Below are 26,176 nucleotides of genomic sequence, written 5' to 3'. Positions count from 1 at the left end.
TAAAATACGGAAGGAGATGCTGCTCCCCTCCACATCGCCCCCCCCCCTCCGCCATTTGGGGTTCCGATGCATAAATTTTGGGGAACTTCGATGACTGCAACCTCCCTCGCAGGTGGACACCGACATCTAATTGGAGCGATTGCTGGAAACTTGTTTTCAGTTGGGTGGATCCCGCCGGCGTCAAAAGTCGCAAGTGCTTGTCCCAGCTGACAGGACCGTTGTGCTGGGGACCAGAGGTGATCGAAAGCGAAATTCTGGAACAAGGCTAAGTTCCAGAAGGCGGCTGGTTACGAAAGGCGGTGTCATTATTATCTCCTTCGGCGAGGAGTTTGTGTAGACTACTTTAGTAAATTAACAGCAGGCTGTCGCGATTGGAATAATATCGGCGGGGATGTCAAGTGCAAAGTAAGTTTTTATGGTTGCTCTGACTGAGAAGGGTGAATTTGGTGCTTAAGTGAACGGAGGGCGTGAAGCCTTTACACAATTTGTTCTAAACTGTTGCCCTCTGTTGTTGGGAAAATGAGTCTCCACGTCGACTTGAGGACTTATCTGCGGACGAAATCACGGCAGCTTTTAGAGACAAGACAGAATGATTCCTCTCGTATTTTACTGAGCTGTTTATCTCCCAGAGTCAATTTGGTCCAAGTCATAATCGGGGCTTTGACAGACTGAATGAGGTGGTTGATATGAATAAATCTAGGGTTTACGTGAAGTAAATTAGCATGTTTTCTCTGCATCAGGCCACTCACATGGATCATATACAGAAGGGGGTCTGTGTGATTTTCTTACTTTAACCCACGCAGTTGGATCAAGTTGATGTCGTTGTAAATAACCCAGTGAACGGAAGCGACCTAGGGAAGGGTGTGTTAAAGTGAGGCGTTTTAAGGAGTACCCGGCCTCATGACGAACTTGATGCGAGATATTGAATTAAAATCCAACACCGTTTAACAGCTCGGTGTGTTTCTCCAACTGTTGGCCTGTTTCTTAAGGAACATTCTACCCGTCCTTTGACTTGATCCGGTGACCCAATTAGCCATCTAAGAAACTTTCCTCATGAGCTGCGCCGATTTAACCAATTAGCAGTGATTCAATTGGCCCGCTTACTAGGGGAGATAAAAGATTGCCCTATTTCGGGCTTTACGATGGTGATGGCTGAGAAGTTGTGGATATCTCATGGGGATCGGCGGAGGTACCAGCCGCATTGCTTTCTGAATTTGGCACCGTCTCTGTAGTGAACCTGCTTCAGTGAATGCAGTGGAGCAGGTATCTTCTCTCTACCACCCAGCCGACACACCCTTAAAAATAAAAACATCTGGCCACAGATTCGACTGCTGTTTATGAATCTGTCCTCTCCCTCCCTTCCCTCCATTTCAGAGTGGTACATTGGGCGTTGGGGCACCCATCCACAGGAATTCCTCCTCGCTAGAGGAGGTGCTGAATAGACAGATAGCAAAGAGTTTCCGGCGCATCAACAGGACTCCAGACATCTTAATTAAGCGATGATAATTATAATGTTACAGAGAAGATATTCTCAATATCCACCCTGCTGGGACGTGGACCGGTTGTTGCTGTTGGGGGGACTTTTACTCAGCGGCTTTTGCCGCTCCGGTTGTCTCATCCCGGCAGTTTCCAGACTGCAAGAGGTTTTGGAAGGTGCAATCTCGCGAACCACCTCCCGCCCCACCCTCGCCCTCACCCATGCACAGATTATTAGAGAAAGGTGGTTTACTAAAAATCCTCCACTAAAACAGCTTACCAGAAGTGATGGGATCCCCGGAAACGGGGACTGGGTCTGAACTCAGTCTCCCTTGACTGGGGCCTATTTGCATAACCTGATGCTTTAAAGAAAACATTTATTTCACCAAGTCTTGCGCTGTTTTACTTTCTGGCATTCTAGAAAAACAGCTTTTACAATCTGGTGAACTGACCGTCATTACACGACAGCGGTTCGAAGAGAGTGTGTAACTGATGCCCTGTGCGTTAGGCCAGTATTTCACCGGGAGTCTCGGAGCACTGGGTACCTCCAAGCGCGCGTGATCGGCGCTGACTTCAGCCACACTGCTTCATGAGCAGGTTTATGCTTTACAGGGGGTAATACTTGGAGGGAAAAGGGGTTAAACTCTCGTTTTATCTTTCATCAAAACATCTCTGTCTTGTTTGGGCGTTGGAAGAAAGTAGTGGTGCAGAGCAGGAGACGTGGGAGCTAACAGGTTATTGTGGCAACTGCGATATTGCACTTTTCAGCGAATGAAAGGTGAAGTTTCGGATCTGTTGAATGGGATAAAGAACTGTGTTTCCGAACGCAGTTTAGTTTCTGTGAGTTTGTTTTATGTCGGTGACTTGAAGAGACGAAACAGCAAAGGATAAAAGTATGAGGCGGATTTGGGGGAGTTTCAAGTTGAAATTTACTAGGAGGCAGCTGGCTAAATGCTAAGTGAGGAATCTCCATCGAAGTCGGTCGCCGAAAGAGAGCGCGCAGGAAACGTTCAGTGGGTCGGGAGGTGTCTGCGGGGAAAAAACCCGATTAACATTTCAGCTCGGTGACCTGTTGCCAGTAATTCCTGAATATTTCCAAGGTTGTCAGTTTTTTTTTAAGATTTCTATTCGTTGTTAACTTGCCCCGGGTACTTCCGACCCCACTCTCGCCTCCCGCTCTGTAATATCCGCACTCGGCCATTGGGTGCCAGTGTTGATATTAGAATGGCAGATGTTGCTGTGGCTCGGAGATGCAGCTGCATAGACAGAACCGGGTCAGGACCAGGCACCGCAAACTTTGCCCTTGTCTCTTTCCCGAAATACTGTTTGCGTTAACCATTTAACTACTTTATTGTTCCACCAAGTTATATTAGGAACGGTATTATCCAAATATTTGTGACCTGTTCAATGCGATTAACTCCATCCCTTGAACCGAAATCGTTAGGCGCTTATCGGCGAGACAGTCAGCAAAGCAAGGACGGAAACGTGTGGAGATTGGGGTTTTAACCCCGGTGCCTCCTGCGTATGGCTAACTTTGTTTCTTTGTGTGCGTGGCCTGGACGTATAATTATGGACTCTGTGTGTGTGTGTGTGTGTGTGTTCACTGTCCAGGACCCCAAACATTTCTGCCCGCCTCATTTTAACCGGATGCTTCCAGTTTGTAACCCTGGGTTCGCGTGGCCCCAGAGGCGTGGCAATCTCAAGGGCCGGGGCAGTCTGTGCTGAGATATCCCGAGCTACCGCGTTTGTGTTTGGAGACAACTCTTCGCCATTAAACGTTTTATATAGCAAGTTATTTTCTTATTATAGGAAGAGCAAACCCATGCGGCACCGTGCTCCAGCAATGCATCACCTTCACTGCCTCGCCTTTCAAAATGCCTTTCGTCCCCGCCCCCCCAACCCCCCTCCCCCCGCTCAAAACGGGCTGCTGATCAACTCGAGAACCTTGTGCTCTTCTCGCCGCTCAGCGTTGACAGTGGGAGTGACGCCCCTGGCCCCCCTCTCTTTCACTCCATGCTTAATGCTGGTTATTGGAGCAGCGACGGACCCTCTCATCTCCAGCTGACCAAAGCAGCATAAGACCATGGGTCATTGTTCGGTCAATGCTCCTGTGTATTTTCCACTCTTTTCTGTCCCCTGGATTTGTTATCATGCTTTTATACATCACTCAGCTTTTTGTACATTTTTTTTATATACTATTTCTAAACTCAATAAGTTTCTTGCTGAAGGGAACAAAACCACTCGTCAATTGGCTCAGTACTGGGTCTACTCCCTCCTCACTGTTCTGTCCGACTAATTTCTCCAATCTGCCTGCTTCTTGGCAGCTCTATGGATTTGTGTTCGGAAGTTATTAAATTTTCTCTTTATAGAGGTCATGGAAGGGTTGGGTCCATTTCCCCCCCATTGTTCATATTTGTAGGCGTTTATAAATGTATATCTACAAGTATGCCTATCCGTGTGCACGTATACATATAGATGTGAGCAGTTATGTATATGAAGGCTGATGACTCCGGAAATTCGAATGCAGCAAATGACTGGAGCTTTAAATCATTCCTATCCTTACTATTCCGTCCTTAGAAATTCCTTGCATTAATCTCTTAACTGTCTAAACGGCTTGTTCCTTTGCTTAAGTTTTTTAAACCATGGTAGTTGGCGAGCGTTGGATTCTATCGCACAGCAACAGTTCATTAGGGCCAACTAATGTGGTCCTGAGTTCATCCTCACGCCGTTCTCTCCCATTTCCCTCACTAAACCCCGTCCCAGTGAACTTCTAAGTTCCTTTCCCTTGTGAATGAGTAGTTAGTGAAAGTTATTAATAAACCCGGAAGATAATAAATTAATTTGCATTAGATTTTGTAAATGTTGAATTAGTTGCACCAGGCATTGATATCGTAATCGTAAATTCAGAATAAACTTCAAAAGGCGCCCTTGTACAACATGTATAGGACTTAACACTGCCACCAAAACTATGTTGTTTAGTGTAGGTTTGATGCTTATCAAACATTTCCTCTTCCATGAGACTTTCATCTGATGACATCCTGATAATTACCGTGTGAGCGGTCTGATAATAACCCAAGATCTAGAAGGAGACTTTTTGTTCTGTTTGGCTCGGCGAGTACCGCCGCGGCCACATGCCGCCGTTAGATGGCGCGCTTGTGCACAGAATGCCCATCAACCTGATACCGCTGTTAATGAGTCGCGCTCTCTTCCCCAACCTTCTCCAGCTCTCATTTATTCAGTCCTTATTATCCTCGCTCTCTGTCTTCCCCCCTTTCGCAACCCTACAAATCATCCCCTTTTATTCTGCTCCTTAGTCGTTCCTCTTTCCAACGCCTTCCGCATTGTCCGGAAGAAGTTTACACTTTCATTGCGAATAAACTTTCCATCTTATCCCATGTTCGTACTCTCAAACAGTAAGGGGTCTATTAAACACACATTTAAAGAAATGGAGCATAGGGGGTTGCGAAGTGTTAAGGAACTGAAGATTTTGTTGATATTAATATTGCAAGGCAATCTGAACGATTTTACTCGGCTTTTAAAAAATTATATAGTAAGTCTAAAACCAGAGTGCACGCATGAACATATAAAGAAATGTTCATTAAACTGCGGCCAGTGAAATTTACATGAAAATAAATGGTGGGAAGAGACTGAAGAAACTGGGGCTTGGAATCACGCATCGACACGGGTCGCCGTTAGACTGTGTGGTGGGACTCAGTCCTTGTCGGCACCGTACCTGAATCCAAAAAACTGAACCCTCAAGGCAACAAGAAAATAATAAAAAAATATGCGAACGCTCCAGCAACCTGGAAGATCCCTCCGAACTCCTTTCGAATTAACAAACGTCCCTCTCAGATACTCATCCAGTGTGTCAAATTCTGGTTCGTTTGAGGGATCCATTCCTGGGACGATATTTCCCCCGTAGGATATTTTCCCCCTACCTTTGACCAGTTGCATTTGTAAGGTATTGCAAATTACCGGGGCTAACAGCGCGGCGATTTAAAGGCTCCCACATCTTTGACCAACTCACTCAAAAAGTGCAGTTAAAAAAAGCTCAAGATCCCGCCACAGAATTTGGTTTTCCCAGTGCGCCGACCGCAATGCAAAAAAAATAGAATTATAATGTTTTAAAGCCACGATATCTTGCCTCTTTCAAACTCTGGAAGAAAATGTCACGGCTGAATATACGACAGAAATCCAATAACACTGAGTGTATTGGAGTTCATTCCGTTCTTCCCTCGCATAGTTTGGGTCTACAAGGCATTAAAAACATTTATGCCGTTCAGTAGAAGCAATTTAATAAAAAATAAAACGCCTTTTCACCTAATCGATGGGACGAAAATCATTAACTTTTTTCCAATATTATTCAACAGCAATGTCGTTTAAATAATTGCTTTAATTGGGTCAATTTGTTACTTTGGGGAAAAAACTGTAGGAAGCAAATAAATATTTTATCGCATGCACTCACGTGCGTGCTAGTAAAAATTCCTGCTATATATTTAAAAAATCACTGTCATCTCTCAAAGCTGAGGGAACCTTTGCTGTACTAAAGAGAAGCAGCCCTTTTCGGTGTCCTTCGCTAAAACCTTAACGGGAAGGATCTGTAGCTATCGCACTGGTTGCAATCGATTGTAACAAGAAATATTTAATAATAAAAGAAATACTCCGGAGTAAATACCATGTGAAATCAATCTCTGCAGTTTTGTTCTGTGGTACAACGGAATTTTACCAGTTGTTTGTGTGGGATTCTATGAGTTTTTCATGCTCCCCACTTTATTAAATAGGGTCCAGTTTTACTTAATAGGTGTGCCGAAGGTATGAATAAATTTAGATACATTTAATGTAATTTAACCAAATTCTTTCCCCTCATCTGAAGCGACATGAGCAAACTGGAATGAAATATTGACTGAAATTGAATTAAGTTGTTTTCATTGTTATAACATATCTCTGACTCTGTCTCTTTCTTTCTCTCTCCCCACCTCCCAATCAAATATGCAATTAATCGACAACAACGCGCCCGTGCCTTGCTCTGCCATCGCTTCCCTAAGGAGTTGGGACCTATTTTCCTGGTCACACCCGGGGAGCCTTCGAGGCGCTTCATTTCACCCAGAACTGCTGTGGTTCCGGTGTGGAAGATCCATCTCCCCACCTGGATATCAACAGATGCTTCTTTGCACATTCAAATGTGACCACCCCTCTGGTCCCCCTGTGCTTTATGAGGAGAGCGTTAAGTTCAGTGCGTGCTAATGTTATCTGTTTAATTGGCTCTCTTTTCTTCACCTTCAAGAACATAGCCTTGAGTCAAAAGCAGAAAATTGTTTACATTCGATCCGTCAGTATTGGAGGTGGTGCGGGGTTTGGGATGGGAGATGAGATAGGGGGTGTCTGGCTGGTATGTTTGTATTTTGATGGAAGGTGGATTCAAACAAAAATCAGACCCAAATTCGCTGAGTTCTTGTGGAAGAGAGTCAATTTCTCTAGTAGTCAGGGTGTGAGTGAAGGATGCCGTCTGCACAATGGGGACCGGTGACATTGATTTCATTAGCGAAGTTGAGTTCTTTTGATGCGTTGTGTTCCCAAGTAGCGAGGCTGTGGGTGAAGCCCAGGCGGTGGATGTAGAGTGTGAAGTGGCACAACACTGGGATCCGGGATTGGAGAAAGAGCTGTCCGTTCCAGGCTGTTTTACCGGGAACCCTTCCGCTGTTAAATCCAAGGATTAATGGGCGAAAGGGAACAATGTTGAACGCTGCTACCTGTTGTATGTACGGTTATTAAAGGCGAGACGTATTAAATCTTAAACCCTTAACCATGTATGAGGTTAATACCCATATACTTAAATGAAAACATTTAAACCCACAACTTACAGTGCGCAATGTTCTGCTCAATATAAACAAAATAATCACACCTCTTGATTGTAAGATGATCATTCATATAAATCAAATTACCTTTTTTTAAAAAAAAACCTTTCCCTACGAACTATAGTGACACCGAGCATCATTCTGCAACCGTTCGCGTTTGTATTGCTATGTGTGTGTTTGTGCATGAGCGTGTGTGCGTTCCGGTGTATGCTGTGTGTGTTTAGTGTGTCTATTGTCTGTGTATGTATTTAACGTGTTTGCATGTCGTGTGCGCGTTTTGTGAAGGCATTGTGTGTGTCTGTGTGTGAATGCATGTATGTGAGGGTGGCGTCGGTCAGCGGAGGTGAGTGTGGCGTGGGCGTGGTAATAATATACACGTTGTAAGGACTAGTCATCCCAGGACACACATCGGAACCCAGATGGCAAAGGCCCTAACGCAGTCTCATCCTCTTCAACTCTTGCATCTCATTTCAAATACATTACACCCACCAATGTTTCTCCAAGAACTTTTCAAGACATGTACATTTGGGAAGGGAAAAAAACAGTTGACGTAGCAACCTCGACCTTCCAAAGGGAGTGAGTGAATTTTGTAGAGTGGGACATACACACCTCACCGGCGTTGGCAGATCGGGGGGTGCGACTCTGGGTGAAGTTGCAAGGTTGCTTGGCGAGCGATGATCCCCTCTGTGATATCAACAAACCCAAGTAAACTCGTGTGAATTATTTTTTTGCAGAAAAAATACAGTCACAGAATATATTGCTCAGAAAATAAATATTTAATAAATAGATTGCATGTAACCAATATTCCAATGGGACAGATTGTATTTCTAAACAGTGAATTCCTTCTACCTTTGCCGCTTTGTTATGTCAAATATGAAAAGAACAAAACATGTTTTACTCTATTGTCAGGTTTTGCTGTCAATCATGAGCACGCAGCACCGCCATTGGCTCAGGGGGGAGGCGGGTTTTTACCATATTTGGTATGCATCGTTCAACCTCTCCCCCCAGCTCTCCAACCCCCTCACTTGCCGCGACCCATACGGGAAGGCTGCTTGCCCTCGGGAAGAGACAGGGGTTAGAGTGGGGTAGCTCAGAGAGCGTGGCTGCGAGAGAGAGAGAGAGAGAGAGAGAGAGAGGTAAACGCGAATTCCTTCAGGGCAGTCGGCTCCCATCACTGACTCCCGCCCGCCCCCCCTCCCTCTCCGCCTCCCACCCCGAGAGATCAGAGAACAAGCATCACTCCCACCAATTCTACCCACACACCCCCCCCGCTCCAAAATCCCCGCATCGTTCACAAGGGAAAACCTCATCGTCCCGCATTTCCCATTCATTCGCCACACCGCAGACGCGACCGTTTGCGAATACACACACACACACACACACACACACACACACACACACAGAAAATAAACTTAGTCTTTCTAATTGGACCATGACACTTGGTGCTCCGAAGCCTGTCAGTCCGGCCTGATTTTTACGTGTGCTTCAATCTCACCTGCTTTCTCCACCTCTTGACCCCCTTTCTTGGGAATATTTTACTAGGACGGATCACCGTGCCTCCTCTCCCCCCTCCCCACCCCCCGTTCTCCCCCCTTCCTCTCTCTCTCTGTTACCCCCATCACTTTTGTTCCCTGGTGACTGGCACAGCACAGTTATCACTATTATTTTTTGCACTTTTTTTTGGAGGATACTCGACGGCCGTAAACTGCGTTTCAACATCTTAAACGGTTCTGGTGGCTTTTGACGGCAGCGAGGAGAGAGAGAGAGGGGGGGAAAAGACAAGCTTGTTCCCATGTTTGGGATTCAGGAAAATATACAACGAAGCGGGGGCAGCATGAAGGAAGAGCCGATCGGAAGCGGAATGAATGCTGTCCGCTCCTGGATGCAGGGAGCCGGGATAATGGATGCAAACACGGCCGCTCAGAGGTAGGCATGGCACTGCTGCTCAATGTTTAGCACGCACCTCTGTAATATCAATGTGGATATTTATTATGCTCGGTAGATCTGGTGAAAATCGGTTTCGAGATCAAACCAAGCCTGTATATTTTATCTGACATCTTCTAAACATTCACTTTGTGATCATTTACCGTCTCCTGATTTTTTTGGGTCTTTTCGCTTCTTGGGTGAATGTATAAATTGGCATATTGCGACCATCGGTATTTTCTGTACACTCTCCCCGTTATGGTCTCCGATAACGTGACGCTAACTTTTCCAAAAGCGATTTTTTTTTCAAGGAAACTATTTTAAACCACTATTCTTAAAATAATGCAAGTTTTGTTGTAAGATCTGTGACTAGTTCCCGGAATCACTAAAACCGGCGGGTTAAACATCTCATCGTTTCTGACATTACATTGCAAATCAATCAGGAATTTTGTAAAGTGTCAAATTATTTTGGATTTGGGGTGAGAAGAAGTTTGGTTAATGTAAATTTTGTACATTGTCTTGGAAAGGGATTGGTTTTGGAGTTCTTTTGTCATTCATGCCTGTTTTCCGCTCACCGACTCCCCGTGCTCTTGTTTGCCCGCAGTGGTGTCGGTCTGGCCCGGGCTCATTTTGAGAAACAGCCGCCCTCTAATCTGCGCAAATCCAACTTCTTTCACTTTGTACTGGCCCTCTACGACCGCCAAGGTCAGCCGGTGGAGATAGAGCGGACAGCCTTCGTGGGCTTCGTGGAGAAAGAAAAAGTAAGTTTAATTTTGTTTCAGAAAAAAAAAAGTTTGAGGCCAGCTTTTGGGAGACGGAACAAGCGGGAATGCAACTGGAACTCGCTAAACACAGGCTAATCTGCTGGATATCAGTTATCGCCACCAAGATCGCCATGAAACATACAGGACTTCTGAATATATTGGCCAAATATTGTATAATCAGGACAACCGCACAACTGGAATTAAATCGATATTTTTAACTCTGTCCACGCTTCTTAAATAAAAAGAAAAAAACATGTAATTGATAATTTTCAAATTAGAAAAAAAAATTCAAAAAGCAAGATCACCCGGGCTTTAATCGAGTGAGTTACTGCCTGCACAGGGCATCGGGTGGTCTACAGACCCGGATCTCTCGTGTTAAAACTTTTTTAAAAGGAATTTTAAGTTGCGGTTTCGCTTTATTTGGCGGCGTTTTTTTTAAAAGACGCGTTCTTTTTAAACATTGTTTCAGGAATTAAGTGGAGAAAAGACCAATAATGGGATTCATTACAGATTACAGCTGCTCTACAGTAATGGTAAGTTGTTTTCTCTGAGAGTTGTGCTAACTTCCCAATCCGCGGCAATGATTGCGGGATTCATCTCTCCCGTCCTGGGGCAGACACAGCTCAAACTCTCCTTCCGAGAACCTCGCCCCGTTTCCCTCCCGTCTCGTTTGCGCATTCCATCCCGTTTGTTGGAGAGTCATTTCTTACTGTCTGTGAACTTCACGCTGTTTAAACTAACACTCTGCCTTCAATACTCTCTCTCTCACACAGACACACACACACACAGACACACACACACACACACACAGTCACACACACACACACACACACACACACACACACACACACACACACACACACAGGCTTCAAGTCTCTCTTTGTCCCGCACATCTGCCGCCCGGTGTTCTTCAGTATTTCCAAAGAAGCAGGAGTTTTAGTCGTTTGATTTGCGTTCGAGAATCGCAGAGAACAAAACGCGGTTTGCATTAGTAAAATGTTTCCAACACTTATCCAAAATGATCTCCTTGATCCGCTTTTAAATAATCTCTCCTCCACAATCTTTTCACCAAATGGAACTATTTCCACACAAATCACACCTTCCCATCCTCTTGCTGACTCTTTGAGTTTGGTTTTCACACACCTGATTGAAGCGAGGAAAGGGAAATAAATATAGAGTGCTGCTATCACGGTTTTAAATGCTAGAACCAACACCTTTAAGTTGAAGCTGACAAGTTTCACTCTGTTCCTATGATCAGGAATTAGGACCGAACAAGATTTGTACGTCCGACTCATAGACTCAATGACAAAACAGGTAAGCGGATCTTTAATGCATCCTGCAAGGGTTTTTTAAAAAAATGATTTCAGAACTGTTTAAAAAAATACAACAAATTTTAGTCGTGTCGGAAAATAAGACGCGGGTCCTGGAGATTTTGTTGCTATTCAGTTTGAAATGCAAATTAAGTTACTGATAGACTTGTCCCGCGACAAAGCGGCTGTGCTTTTTTGGAAGAATAATTAAAGGGGTTTTGAGGAAGTTGGACAGTAGAAGCTGTTGGATGTTGCTGACGCGAAATAAACCACTGGTTGTAGAAAGCGTCACCGCGAACACTGGGGATGTGGAGGTGATGAGGGAGGGGTTGGAGAGAGGGGTTGTTGACCATCGAGTTCTAAAGGCGGAAGCGTGAAAAGGCGCCCTTACAACTGTGGGCTGACGGGGGCTGGAGCGGGGCTCGCTGTGCAGCCCAGATGTTCAAATGGAACAGGTTTAATGTATCCAAACTTCAGCGGCTGTGGCGTTTTGTGATGGATTTTGTTTCTGTGATTAGTGAGGTGGATCTTTAGATTGTCCAGTTTATGGTGTGCAGTGTGGTTTAAAAGTTGCGTGAAACTGCCCTGTGTCCCTTCTAGCTGCCTTCAGTTTTCCCTGCTGTACACGGGACTCTAGCTATGTTTATTTACAGTTTTGTCCAGTCTGCCACTAGTCTGGTCATCGTACACAATTCGCCTGTTGGACTAGATACTCCCTTTTGTATTAGTCCAACTATTACACTCGCCTTTCAGCACATATCATAATATATTCTCTAAATAAGGTTCAGATTCACGTGAGGTTAATGCGTCCCTTAGTTACAGGGTTGTATTCAATTAGCGTTAATATCAATTTAATCCCAATGTTTCACATTTATTAATCATAATTATGATCCATGGTTTAAGGCCCAATATTGCCATTTATAGCCCATACTTCAAGAGTACACCAGAACTCACAAACACAGGACTTTTACCTGTATCTACGCCATATATTTCAATATTTCCCCGCTCTCCAAACTTATGAACTCTGGTCAATTTCAAGGAAGCTGCCAACCCGCGCTATATCACAGAAAGAAGGCGATTAACTTTGTAATAAAATAAGCATTATTTCTTTGTCTGAAATGTCCATTTTCGCTTCCCGCCACGTTTGGTTACCAATGTGCCTCGCTTCCTGTCCCCGAGCAAACCATAACATGAACAGGCAAATTTTGTTATGAAAATATCTCAACAGTCCTTTTGATATTCTTCCTGAACTCCGCTACTGAGGAGTACTAGGGCCAAGGAAAGGACTCATCTGTAATCTGAGAAACAATCTACAATTTCAGTAAGAAATAACGATACACATTCAAACCAGCCGTATTTTAACAACGCAGAACTTTAATATGTGTGCAAAACATTATAATGCACGTAAAATCTTTTCCAAAATAATCAATGCACATTAATCACAATGCTAACCGCAGTTAAACGCAATTATATATCTTCTCAGCATGCGTCTATATGGACACTTCTATGTTATATATGAAACAGATATATATTGGATAGATAGGTAAAGAGGATGGAATAATGTCAGATTAATTTTTTGATAATCTGGCCTCACCAATCTTAAAATAACCTGTTGTTATTGTAATTACGTTCCCGGACTAACCCTAGCCAATTTATTACATACAAAATCTAAAAAAAACAATCTCCCACCTCATCACCACCGCTACCCCCAATCCTGTGCCCCTTAAAAAAATCACAGCGGCGGTTGGGTGTATATAACGTTTGAAGTACATCCCTTTGCTGTATTTCTCTACACGGAGAGACGATATATTCCGATTGAAGCAGTGATTTCAGGGAGACGCTCTCTTCGATTTTAAAGGTCGAGGGGCCGTTCAGTCCTGAGGCTGTGTTTGACCTCTGAGACTCTGATTATCCCAACCCATCAAACTTCTGATGCGCCAACATACACTGTTTTCTAAAATAAATCTTAGCTTTTAAGTTCAACTCTGTTTTTCTTCCCCTCTCTCGCACATACAAACACAGATAGTGTACCAATTTTAAAATATCTCAGGTGTTTGTACGTTACATCCTACATAAATCTAAATCAGATCGAGAATTATTGTAAACGCCTGATCGCAGCCTCTGACGGTATGTGTAATAGAAGAATAATTATCTGAATGCATTAAAAATGAATGAAGTTTAAAAAAATCTCAGATCGCACCTCTGATCAAATACATTACCTTCAAGAGGTTTTGTTCCCACCGCTAGATTTAATACGTTTTTTTGGGTTAAACCATTTATTAATATATTACGCTTTTACAATTTTTTTCATTTTCCATCTATATCGTGAAACGCACAGAAGATTTGCTGGTTAGTTCTGCGTTTTTCTATTTTTCTTTAGCCTCTGTTGTTGGTTTCTCTTCTGTGTCTGCAAGGGAACGGGGTTAAGATTTCACACGAAAACAGAGCTTGCGGAAACAACAATAAACACATGCGAGCAGTTGGGGTGGCATTCTGATCGCAGTTCACCATCTGTCGGCGAGTAGCTCTCCAAATCTGCCGCCCTATTTCTCCTCATCATTGTCTTGGGCCCACAGTCTAACATGTTCTTTTTTCACCCCTCCCTCCCCCCTCCAACACATTTCCCAAAGACACTCACTGATCGCTTATGGCTTGTGTGTGTGTATATATATATATATATATATATATATATATATATATATATATATATATATATATATATATATATATATATATATATATATATATATATGTATATAGTTGTGTTGCAACATTAAATTAAATTTAATTCGGACCTGTATTGGGAAACTAAACTAAATATACACAGGCGACGCTGTATTCTATATGGACAACTGTGAAACGTGTCAAGGCATACTTTGTCAAGGGAAATTTTTTTTGCAAATGTGGAAATTAACATGAAATTAGCGAGCCGTGTAATGAGCATTCTGTATTGGATTTCCATTTTGGCCCATTATTTATAGTGATGTAAGTAATATCGAAAATATACGAGGTTGCCTATGGTGCATCACAGGGTAACTGTAAAGACTAGGAATTGTGCAATAATTATGCAGAGTTGCAATGAGTTCACCTATTGTGTCTACATTATTCATAATTTGATAACCATAGTGCTTAACACGACATAACGGTTTATGGAAATGATTTACATTTTGTTTCCTTTTGCTCGGAGAATTCTCTCGATTTGCATCTTTGCAGTTAACTTGCTTTTATAAATAGCAGTCTGCCCCCATCGGACCAACTCCTTTACTACTTGTAACATTTCATAAATCCTGCAACAACCGTATATGAAACGTTTTGAGTTTTTCTTTTCAGCACTGAGTTATTGCACAGCCGTCGGCAGTGGTCAGTAGGTGGAGTGTTTTAGAGTGTTTTAATTGGCATCCAAGGCAGATGAATAAATACCCACCTTAAAAAAGTGCATTATCGGCCAAGATTTTGGAACTATTGATAATCACATCTTCACCAGAATGCCTGAAAATTACAGCCAACTTTTGCAAAGCGCTTATCTTTGCTAATGAAGACCACCCTTGCTTTTCAAAATCACAAAATCTGAAGTACTGAGATGATAAGGAAAAGGTCTTGCTGGATTGTAGATATACACAGTGCAGAACGGTCTCCAGCGATAGAATTGGGATTCTATTTTTTTCCTCTCAAGTAACATAGATGAAAATTTGAGTGTGAACTAACAAAACACAAGGTATTTTCTCCTCTGCAGTATGGGGACATAAGTAAAAAAAAATAATTGTTACCCAAATTTGAATGACAAAAATAGGTTGCAATATTAATATTGGTCAAATGAATGTAAAAATGTGTGGAGCCTGCCCTAGAAAAGTGCATAGTTAAATGTCTCATAATTTTGTTTTAATTTGCCATCACACTTTCATAATTTTGATTGAAATTCAGTTAAAACACACATTAAGCATGCTCTGAGATTATTAGTAAACACACAGCTCAACTGCAGGGATAAACATTACTACAGACCTTAAATATGCATTAACACTCCCAAAGGAAATGAATATGGTGAAAGTAAAATGGAAACTAGCAAAGTAGTTGATTTTGTTCAGTTTTGTAATATTTTCTTATGGGCATGGAATGTTGCATTGAGTTGATATTTAATAATTAGACAGTTGTTAGTTGTATGTTGCCTGGTGATCTTATTTATTATGTCTCAATAAGTTTGTGCCAGTCACATAAAATAATGCAAACTTTTCTCTGCTGGCCAGTGGTTTGATTTAGAGAAGCTGTTCCCTGGTATTGATGCGGACTCCATTGAAAGGACCACTTTAGAACTCGAACATCCTGTTGTTACGTGACATATGGTAGTGTTGTGGTTATGCTTTAGACAAAGACCTGGGTGATGCAGGGAATGAAACTTCAAGTCCTGCATTGGCAGCTTGAGAATTTGAATTAAGTTTTTTGAAAACAATTCTCCTGTATTGTTACAAAACCCAATTCTTTTACTGATGCCATTTCAGGGGAGAAGTTTGCCCTGCTTACACAGCCTCATTGCATGGTGAGTCTAGTATGAAGCCAGTGTTCCAATTGCCCTCCTAAGTGACATAGTAAGCCTTTCACTTACATCAGTCAGGGGAACTAGTGATGGGCAAACACTAACCTTGCCTGGAATATCTCAAGACTGAATAATAATAGAAGTCTGAGGAGTGAGTGAGAGAAGTCCACATTTTAGTTTTAACTATTCTCTTTCTGTTCCAGGCTATTGTTTATGAGGGACAAGACAAAAACCCTGAAATGTGCCGAGTCCTTCTGACACATGAGATCATGTGTAGGTAAGAGCTGTTATAACACTGGTGGCCTGCCAGATATATGTTCAATTTTTAAAGAACTTGTATTTTGACCTGTCAGCTATATTGTGCCTCCTTATATAAACATAATATAGCAAGTTTCAGTATCTTCACCATTTCACCAACCTCCAGTCTTTCTGTACTTCGTATGAGTCCACTCTTACTCACACTGGTTTTCTTTTATATTCATGAAGCTCTAAAAATGTCCAAGCAGCTATTTTTGTAATAGCAGCAACTTCCAAAAGCACAATTGCAGCAATGTAAAATGAGATTCAAAAGTATTTGTGATTTTTAAAACATCACCAATATTTGATATACCTTAATTTCACAAGCAGCTTGTGTCCGAAATGAGGTACTGTTTTAGATTTTATTGAACAGCAGGTATGCAGTTTTATTCACCAGGTACCTTGGAAATCACAGCAACAAACATTACAATTTGCTTTAGAAAATCTCTGCACAATAAGAAGCTCTAGCTGTTCTACTTCCCCTACCCTCATTCCCTTACTTCCTCTTGTGCTGGTGATAAATTTCCATGGGCCCTGTTAGCTTGTCTGTTTTTTTTTAACTGAGTGACCATTTCTTCACATGTGCAAGCCTAGGCTTCACTGCTAGTGGCTGTTTGATTGTAGAGGTGGGCTGGCGGAACTCATACATGTGAGCATGTACCTCTCTGACCAGGAGTTACCAAACATTGATCTGGAGCAGGAAACTTGACTGATATTTTTCCTCTTGAACCCTGGGGGCACTAAAGCCAATCTATGTTGCTCCCCCAGCTAACTTAGAACAGACCAGAAGTTGGACTTGGGACCTTCTGGTCTTGATTTTACTGTTTGGTTTGGAAGATTTGTGAGATTTGACAAATTATTCCATCTGACTAATGACATTTATCTCATTATAACAAATTCAGGGATTAAAAAACCTCCCATATAATAAATGTTTCCCAAGCTCCCAGCTGGACTGGATTAAAGGCTGTGGTGTCCAAACCCTGTTAAGACAAACGTTGCTTCAAGAGAAAGTGATTTATTTCAAACTGGTCCCACTGCATCTTTCTCTTACTAAGTTTTAAGCTGTGCAATGACAACTACACAGCTGTAATTATTTTAGCAGTCACAGGAAGTGGACAGTGCCGTCAAAAAATTCCCATATGTGGTTCCAGAACAGACATAAATGTCGGAAAACCACAGCAGTCTGTTTTGAGGGAATAACATTAGCAAAGCAACTCTGTGTCCTAGTAACAAGGCCTTCCCTCCTCCCCCACCCAAATCCTTGTTCCTTTCATAGGAAGAGCCTGTATCAGAATCTGTTGTGTGCATGCTGAAATACCGATCTTGATATAGTCACAACACAGCAAGGAGCCCGTCCTAGAAATTGTCCTTGTTCCAAGTTGCAAAGTATGTCACTTGAAAGAGATGAAAAATGCTTGCATTTATATGGTGCATGAAAATGTCTTGAAGTTGTTCCCACAGTGAATTTATAGTTGAAATGCAACAACTGTTGTTATGTAGCTTTTAATTAACTTGGAAAAGTCCTCCAATATTTGAGCAGGCATTGACGCCATATGGCAGTGTTTAGCCATCTCTTCAGGATAGATCTTTCTCTCGACCCATCATCTAGGTAGAGTTAGCTGCTGTACTGGGTAACAGTTGGAGCTGCCACATTTGGCCCCTGGATTAGAGAGTAGGGAAGCCACATAGGGCTCCCATTATTGATTACAATAAGGCGCTGTCTTTGGTGACAAAGTTGCCAGACGCTTTGGAGGCCCACCCCAGTTCTACACCTTCAGGAGATGCAGTGTGAAAATCCCAAGCCCCTTAACATCCAGTAAATCATTTCATGAGGATGCTAGGCATAATAGGGATGGACCCTTCAGCTCACTGAGTCCATGCCAACCATCAAGCACTCCTCTGCACCAATCCCTTTTTACTTTTTTAAGTGCCAGAGTTAGGTGAAAGTTGGACATTGTATCTAAGAATTGTTTCATAGTTGCATATTTACACAATGCAAATGGTACTTTAAGTTATCATATTTGATAGGCACAGTGTAATCCTGATGATCCATTAGTTAAAATCATTAATGGCTCTTCATGAATAACAAATAGTTCAATGGGCAAATAACATTGACTTCTGGTAATCAAGTGGGGACTTTCTCCTACCCTCTAACATTTTGTTGCACATTGCTGCATTACAGACTCTGTTAAGCTACCAAGCATGTAAACAAGAGAAAGTCATTTTCTGCTCCTGGGGATTATTATATTCACAGGTGTGCTTTGATTTGCTTTTTGCAAGGTCTGAAAGAAGCCAGGACTGGAATGGTCCAGTGTGTTCATTTTTTAGATTTCCTCAGCTCAATATACAGATAAAATTCAGAGGAAAATTATAGATAGGTACTCGATGGTCAGCATGGATGTAATGGGCCAAAGGCCTGTTTCAGAGCTGTATGACTATGAAAATACATTGGAAAATATTAATAATAAGCCTGCCTACCTTGAAAGTTTAGATTTCCAGAATAACCATGAATGAATGATTTAAAAGAAGTCTTTTGCAAAAGCCATAAGTAGGGGTTAGTGATGTACTTCACTTAGCAAGGGGCTTGCAATCCCAGGGAAGGATCCACCATGGTCAGTAGTGGCCAGTGTTAGATACACTTCTCCAAAGAAATATCCAGGCCTCACTAGCAGCCTGTGCGACCCTAGGTTGTCATGCGGCTAATTCAAGCTTAAGAAATTAGCTGGATATTAAGCTGTGTCACAGTTAAAATTTGTCTCCTTCACCTAACTTCTGTGGCTCTGCAACCATGTAACTAATACTATACAAGTGCTCATAGTAAGGATAAACTGTGAACAGGTGACTAGGTGAGTTAAATCAAAACTAAGTGCACAATGGAAAAGATGTACACAGGAACAAATCGCTATTTGTGAAACTAGCAGTGACAAATTGCAGTTGTATAGAAAGAAAGTTGTCTTTTCGCAATGCATCATCATGTGTGATCAGGAAATTTCAATGTGCTTTATTATCTATACATTGCCTCTGAAGAAATAGAACTTTTATGTTTCTTTTATATATTCAATCAAGGGATGAGGACGTGGGCTTCACAGGCTGAGTCAGTGTTTAATTGCCCATCCCTAGTTGCCCTTGAGAAGGTGGTGGTGAGCTGCCTTCTTGAACCTTTGCAGTCCTAGAGTATACGCAAAATGCGCTTGGGAGGGAGTTCCAGGACTTTGACCCAGTAATGGTGAGAGAATGGCAATATAGTTCCAAGTCAGGATGGTGTGTGGCCTGGAGGGCAACTTCCCCATGGCAGCATTCCTGAATTTTTGTTGCCCTTGTCCTTCTAGCTGATGGAGGTCATGGGCTTGGAAGGTGTTGTCTAAGGAGTCTTGGTGGGTAGCAGCAGTGCATCCTGTAGATGGTACGAACTGCTACTACTGTACATTACTGATGGTGAGTGAATGGTTGTAGATGGGCTGCTATGTCCTGTATGGTGTCCAGCTTCTTGAGTATTGTTGAAACTGTTGTTGTTCCAGCACACTCCTGACTTGAGACTTGTAGATGGTGGACAGGCTTTGTGGAGTTAGGAGGTGAGTTACTCGCTGCTGTAGACAGACATGGAGCTACGTTGAACGTAGCAAAAGCAGACGAATGATAACTTGATGACCAATTAGCTTGTATATTGTCTTTCTTGAGGGAAGAATGATGGGCAGAATGCAGAACAGAACTTAAGGTAGGCCAACCTTCTTAAGTCAGGGGAGTGGCGGTAGATTGGGGTGGGGTGAAGGGTTTCCAGAAAGTGGGAGTTCCCCATGTGCAGGGATGGGATAGAAATGGTGAGTCCCTCAAGATACTGGTGCAGGACAATCAAGGGACACAGTGTGAAAAAGATGGGTGAAGGAGGTCATTTTGGAGGTAAGTTGGAATGAGGCTGTAGGGCAGTGGAGGGATTTTGTATGGCAATCTCTGTCCAATATTTTAAAAGTGAAGTTAACCCATTTAAAATAAATGGGTCAATGCCTTTGTTAAAATAGCAGGCAAAGGAATGTCATATCACAGCAGGAACTTCTAGGCTTGAAAGCACTTATTATTATAATGGTGTTTCTCTTTTTGTATTAAATGTCCTGTTCCAATTGAGGATTTGCTGCAAGGATAATTAATTGAAGAAAGAAGTCCAAAAGGAGGTGGATAAATGTCCAGCTGTCATGGTGCTAAGCCATACAGATCAATTTTGTTTTCTGGTGTGTACTGAGTTACACGGTGTGACTATTGGGTATGGTTTTGTTAGCCTCAGTATCACTTGACTAAGGGGGGCAAAATAAACTGGGGTGCCTGCCATTGATGTTTAACAATGACCCCTGATGGGAACACATGTCCAGATAGATAAGGTGAGGTGTGTGTGTGTGTGTGTGTGTGTGTGTGTGTGTGTGTGTGTGTGTGTGTGTGTGTGTGTGTGTGTGTGTGTGTGTGTGTGTGTGTGAGAGAGAGAGAGAGAGACAGAGGGAGGGAGAGATGGGAGTTGGGAGTGTGTTGAGGTGAGGACATTTTCTACTTAGTTATGGTGATCTCAGTAGTTTCACAGTTTATTGATACTTATTGACTGGAGTGCACAGACTGAAAAAGTGAATTCCAAAGCACTTTCAAAACAGATTTGGACAGATACTTGAAATGAAAGCTATACAGAGCTATCAGGATAACTGGGAAGTTAAGACTAATTCAGTACCTTTTACAAAGTGTTGGCACAGCCACAATTGTCTAATGACCTTCCTTTGCGCTGTATGATTTTATGATCAATTTAATGGCATTTTCAAAAGATTGACATCCATGAACTCATGAAACAAATGTGCCTGTGAGCCTGCTGCTGAGAGCTGGGAGCAGTTTCAGCAATGTGAACATTGCGAGCCATCACATGGAAGCTAAAACACTCACATTTAGAATCAAAAGCACCAGATAAAAATAGTTACTTCCTGGACTTGCAAGCAAGGAACTGGATGTCTAAGAAAACAGGCTTCAGTAACAGATACGGGAGAGAAGGAGGGCAAATCAACCAGGGAACATTATGAATGAAGAAACAAAAGGCCAACATAAGACCTTTGTGTTGCTGCTGTTAGAATTTAGATTTACTGTTGTTCAAGCTCCTCTGCTTGTCTCAAAACTCAATTCTCCGCTGACAGAAACATCCTTCTCAACCCCAGAAAGTCACCTAATATTACTGAATGAAAACATTTAAAGGAAAGAAATGGAATTAAATACAATAAGCATTAAGGACTAAAAATTGCCTTAGTGACTGAAGCAGTTTTACCTTACAGGAGCAGCACTGTGCTCAATTTTTCTTTTGACATGGAACCAAAGTCATTCATAGTTTTTCCACTGCTTTGGTGAAAAGATACGGTATAGCTTGGGGAAGAGATGCTCTTGATAAAATAGTGAGCAGGGTAAACTGGTAGCCATGTGGTTATTGTGAATCTTTTCAAATTCACTGCAAGATGTTCCACTTAATCTGGACCAAATAAGCTTTTTGTTTGCCATAAGGTGTTGGCTGAACGTCAAGCTTCTTTATTATAGGAACCAAGAAGTTAAAGCATTAGGTTAAGTTCATCCAAAAATAAAGTTTTAATTTTATGGATTTATTTATAATGATAGGAGTTTTCAGTAAACTTAGTGCAGTTAAATTTTTTAAAGTCTCTTATAATTTTAAGATAATATTTGTAAAACAAAAAAGGATTAACAGCAATGGTTGGGTAAGGGCTGGTTCAAGCACGGGAACAGACTTTTATGTCAGTCTCTGTGCGTGTGTGTGTGTGTGTGTGTGTGTTTGTGTGTGTGTGTGTGTATGTGTGTGTGTATCTGAATCTGTGTCAATATCTTTGTGCAGGTATTTGTGTCTATACCTCTGTATCTTTGAGTGCTCCTCTGTGCCTTTGTGTGTGTCTGTGTCAGTGTGTGTGTGTGTGTGTGTATACATCTGTGCTTCTGTCTGAATCTGTGCCTGTGTCTATATCTTTGCCTATGTCTGTGTTTGTCTGTGTCTGTATCTATATATCTGTTTCTGACTATCTGTGTTTGTGATTGTGTCTGTTGCTGTATCTTTGACTGTGTCTGTATCTGTGCCTGTGTCTGTGCCTCTGCTTGTGCCTTGTCCTTTGTGGCTGTTGGTTCCCCAAGTTTGAAATATAAGTTCTGTGAGAACGAAGTGTGCATTTCAGAAATGTAATTCTGTGGGCAGTGCCTGGTTTGATTCTTTTATTCATTTTGTTAAGCGGCAAATGCTTCAGTGGTGTTGAATATTATTGCCAAGTGAAGCGCTGTAACAGTACCTTCGTCGGGTTTTACAAGTCTCTGGAAGACCAACCAGCACTGAAACTTCCTCTGAGTATTCATCTCTGATCTCCTGGAGCTGTTGACTTATGGTGGTTTCTGTGCTGCCAACAGTCCCCTCAAGTGAGCCATCTTTACGATGGACAGTGAGTGGTGAGAGGCCATTTGATTCTGGGAGTGGGCTGTTATAGCAGTGCCTGACCCTGTCTTCTCTCCTTGTCTAATCACCTGTGCAGCCTCCAGCAGAGTGTGATTGGGATGGGATTCCCTTCTCAAATGCAGGGGCACCAAAACAAACCCCAACTGTGGATAGCTAACTCAGCACAGATCACTGATTGTGGGCCCTTCCTGATACTAGCGGACCAACCACTCATGGAATTAATTGCAGGAGCCAGAAGGCAAGGGTGCTGACATTTCTGTGGGTGGTACACTCGTCTCTTTGTTTTTTTTTGTATTTGTGGGAACCTTGCTCCCCACCATAATTTAGCATGCGCGTTGAGTAGCTGAGCCCATATTGACAATTGTCCTTGTTGTTTACATGTTAGTGTGTGGTGTGTTGTGGATTTGCAGAGCTCTGTAGGTGAGGGTCAGCCCAGATTATGGAAGGTGCCCAGAATTCCCACAGCTGTACGGTTTAGATTATAGGAGACAGAAAACCAGAGGGATAATATCTTTCAGTGTGCAGAGGGTGTAAGAGAGGGGTGAGAAAAGGCATCTTGTGAAAGGTCACTCAGCTGATGAGGGAGATTACAGGTTTCATTGTTGGCTATTGAAGCAAGGTTTTATGGGGGTGCTGTTTGTTTATTACTTGACGTGACCTGCTGATGTGGAAGCTGTCACCCATTGTGTCACTAATGCTGCTTTAAATTGCAAATCAGGTGCTGCTCGGAGCATGGGCAGCAGACGTGCACCTTTTCCCCACTCTGCACATTGCAAGCCCGATTCCTTCCTCTGCATTATAGTCTGTGGAAGTTTGGATATGCTGAATTTGCACTCGGGTGCAAATGTGCCCTCTGTTAGAAGCATAAAATGAGAGTCTGTTTGCTATTAATCACCTCAGCTAATTGCTATGCTCTACTATCACCCATATGGTGTGAAACCAGCTTGTGGGAGCAAAACCATTCGAAGTTTCAGGAGAAACCTAATTTTAACTTATTCTGTATTAACTTAGCACTAATGCACAATATATTAAAATAGGAATATTACGCATAGGATCAAGTTACATCACGTGTATTATTGTAGTAAGGTCGATTGACCACATCAACCCTAGGCCAGTTCTTGATTAGTGACAATAATCAACACTCAATGAGTTGACTGACAATTGCTGAGTGAGGAATCATATCTGTTTCCTGTTAAAAGGCCAGAGGCCTTCTTGTTGCTCAGCGATTTCGAGTCCGTCTCTCCGTGCTGACTGGACTGACTCAGCTTGTTATTCTTCTGCAGGTTTTTAGACCGGTTCAGTGAGTGAATCGGAAGTGTTAGCTTTGAGATGATCAGAGCAAAATGATTGCCAGATTTACAAGCCAGATAAAACACTTGTAAATGTCTGAATTTCTGATCAGAAGTGGGAGTTAGGCATAGAAAGCCATCTCTATTTAAACATAGAAACAAAACAAAAATCACAGATGTTTCCCCCAGCGCCCCCCTCCTCCTGCATTCGATACCCAGCCTGTGGATTAGTTGATCACAGCTGGAGATGGCTGTTGAAGAGCAGCAGCTCATCTCTCTGTGCCCTGTGGAGGGGAACAAAACAGGCAGGTTTCTGCTGCTGGTCATAAGCCATTCACCTCCGGTGACTGTGTCTGGATGTTAGAGAGAAGTACGTAGCATGTGCCACATGGAATCAGGCCATTTGGCCCGTCTGATGTCTGCTGCTCTGCATGGCCCACTTACCCTACCTCAGCCATTGTGAAGGGCAAGGTCAGTGTCGGTTGTGAGCAAGTAGCCTGCTGATGGCTCTGTTGGCTCGCACATGGAGAATGATCTTTGGCTGAGGCACTCGTATCAGCAGTCCCTGCAGAGTCAGACCCAAGTATGTAGTAGTATTGAAAACTAGTTGGGGATAGCAACAACAATTTGCATTTATGTAGCACTTTGATGTGGTGAGATGTCCCAGGACACATTAAGGGAGGGTTATTGCACAGCCATGGATCCTGAGCAGTATTATAGAGTCATACAGCAAGGAAACAGGCCCTTTGGCCCGTCAAGGCCGTGCTGACCATAGAGCACCCGTTTACACCGATCCTGTTGTATTCTCCCCATGTGCCCATCAACTTCCGCCAGATTCTACCCTCACCTGAACACTGGGGTAATTTACAGCAGCCAATTAACCCACCAACCCGCACGTCCTTGGGATGTGGGAGCACCCGGAGAAATCGACTGCGGTCACAGGGAGAATGTGCAACCTCCACGCAGTCAGCACCGGAGGTCAGGATTGAACCTGGGGCGCTGGAGCTGTGAGGCAGCAACTCTACCAGCTGCGACACTGTGTTGCCCATGAAGAAGGCATTAGGACAGGTGACCAAGCAATTAGGAGTGTCTTACAAGGGAAGAGAGAGGTAAAAACGCAGAGGTTTATGGTAAGATATCTCCCGTTTGCCCAATTAGTTGAATGCATAGCTGTAGAGAGTGGCTGCAGGAGACATTTTGGCATCTAACACTCATTCTAAGTCCTCTAGCAGATTTGCCTATGGATTGCATTAATGGGGTAACACTCATATCCTGTGGATTAACATCACTAACTGGTAGAGTGGTGCAATTGAACCAGAGTTTTGTTTGATCTGAATGGCATTGTCCACTGTGTCGAACACAGACTTCCTGCTTGTTCTGCACTTTTTGGGTAAAACAACAGTGGACACATAAGATAAAAAGCAGAGCCTAACTAAATGTGATTTAGCCCAGAAACCTCACCAAGTACCATTCTAAACTGGCCTTTATTCTAAAACCTATCCTATTGAGCCATTTAGATTGAGGGTGCTGGACTTTATATTTAAAAGAATGCTTCACTCTGAGTCTCCCCTTTTTTTGGTATTCTGTTGTGTATCTCAGGTCAGTAGCCTTCCAACAGAGTGTGGCCATCCTTCATGTGGGAACAGTGGTAGGTCATTATACCCTCATTCACCCTCCCAAAGGCAATGGCCTTGCTTTTACAGATCCATGGATACTGACTGGCAATGTTTTGCCCTTCCAGTTCTTAAGAGTGCTGGTGTAATTGTAATTCTTTAAATATTGAGTCAGTAGGCTTCAACTAACTGAGCAGAGATTGGAATCAAACTGGAAACCCAATGGCTTGTGCAAAGACTCTGGCTGTCTATACATTATCGCTGGTGACATTGTACTTTAATATTGTCTCCAGTGCTGTATGAAAGGTGTCTTCCACTTGACAGCTTAGTGGAAGGCATTGCTGACTGTCTAGATATTATGGGCTCCTCCTTGATAAATATCTCCAGAAAGTCTTTGCATTTTGCTGAACCAAAGAACACATGAAGGGAAATTCAGGAGTGACTGACCTTGACATAAGGAGAGTATAAAGTGAACCAAGGAGCCTGGGGAAAATTGAGGCCAGTGGGCATCTATGAGAAAACCTTCCGTTGGTTGGAGTCACACACAATCATCCCATGCACCAGGATATCTTTGCAGAACTTCCTCAGGGCAGTATTCTAAGCCCGACCATCTTCAGCTACTTCATCAGTGAACTTTCTTCCACCAAAAGGTCAGAAGTGG

At 42.7% G+C, this 26,176-nt stretch overlaps 1 protein-coding gene across 4 annotated transcripts in view; it reads left to right on the top strand.

Annotated features, from left to right (window-relative positions):
* The first annotated feature begins 303 nt into the window (after positions 1-303).
* ebf1a (EBF transcription factor 1a) overlaps positions 304-26,176 on the top strand; it is a 440,037-nt gene continuing 414,164 nt past the window's right edge. For 2 of the 4 annotated variants that reach the window (XM_052014114.1, XM_052014115.1), the window contains exons 1-5: positions 8,519-9,257; positions 9,859-10,015; positions 10,488-10,551; positions 11,277-11,332; positions 16,060-16,133. In XM_052014114.1, the coding sequence (XP_051870074.1) occupies positions 9,124-9,257; positions 9,859-10,015; positions 10,488-10,551; positions 11,277-11,332; positions 16,060-16,133 (485 nt within the window). In that variant the 5' untranslated portion in view covers positions 8,519-9,123. Of the gene's footprint in view, positions 406-8,292; positions 8,468-8,518; positions 9,258-9,858; positions 10,016-10,487; positions 10,552-11,276; positions 11,333-16,059; positions 16,134-26,176 lie in introns of those variants that run through there. The other 2 variants (XM_052014113.1, XM_052014112.1) reach the window with 2 other exon arrangements.

This window comes from Pristis pectinata, chromosome 4, assembly GCF_009764475.1.
Source record: "Pristis pectinata isolate sPriPec2 chromosome 4, sPriPec2.1.pri, whole genome shotgun sequence".
In the NCBI taxonomy this organism is placed as follows: Eukaryota; Metazoa; Chordata; class Chondrichthyes; order Rhinopristiformes; family Pristidae; genus Pristis; species Pristis pectinata.
The sequence above is the reverse complement of the archived record's forward strand: the minus strand, read 5'-3'. Positions and strand labels throughout refer to the sequence as shown.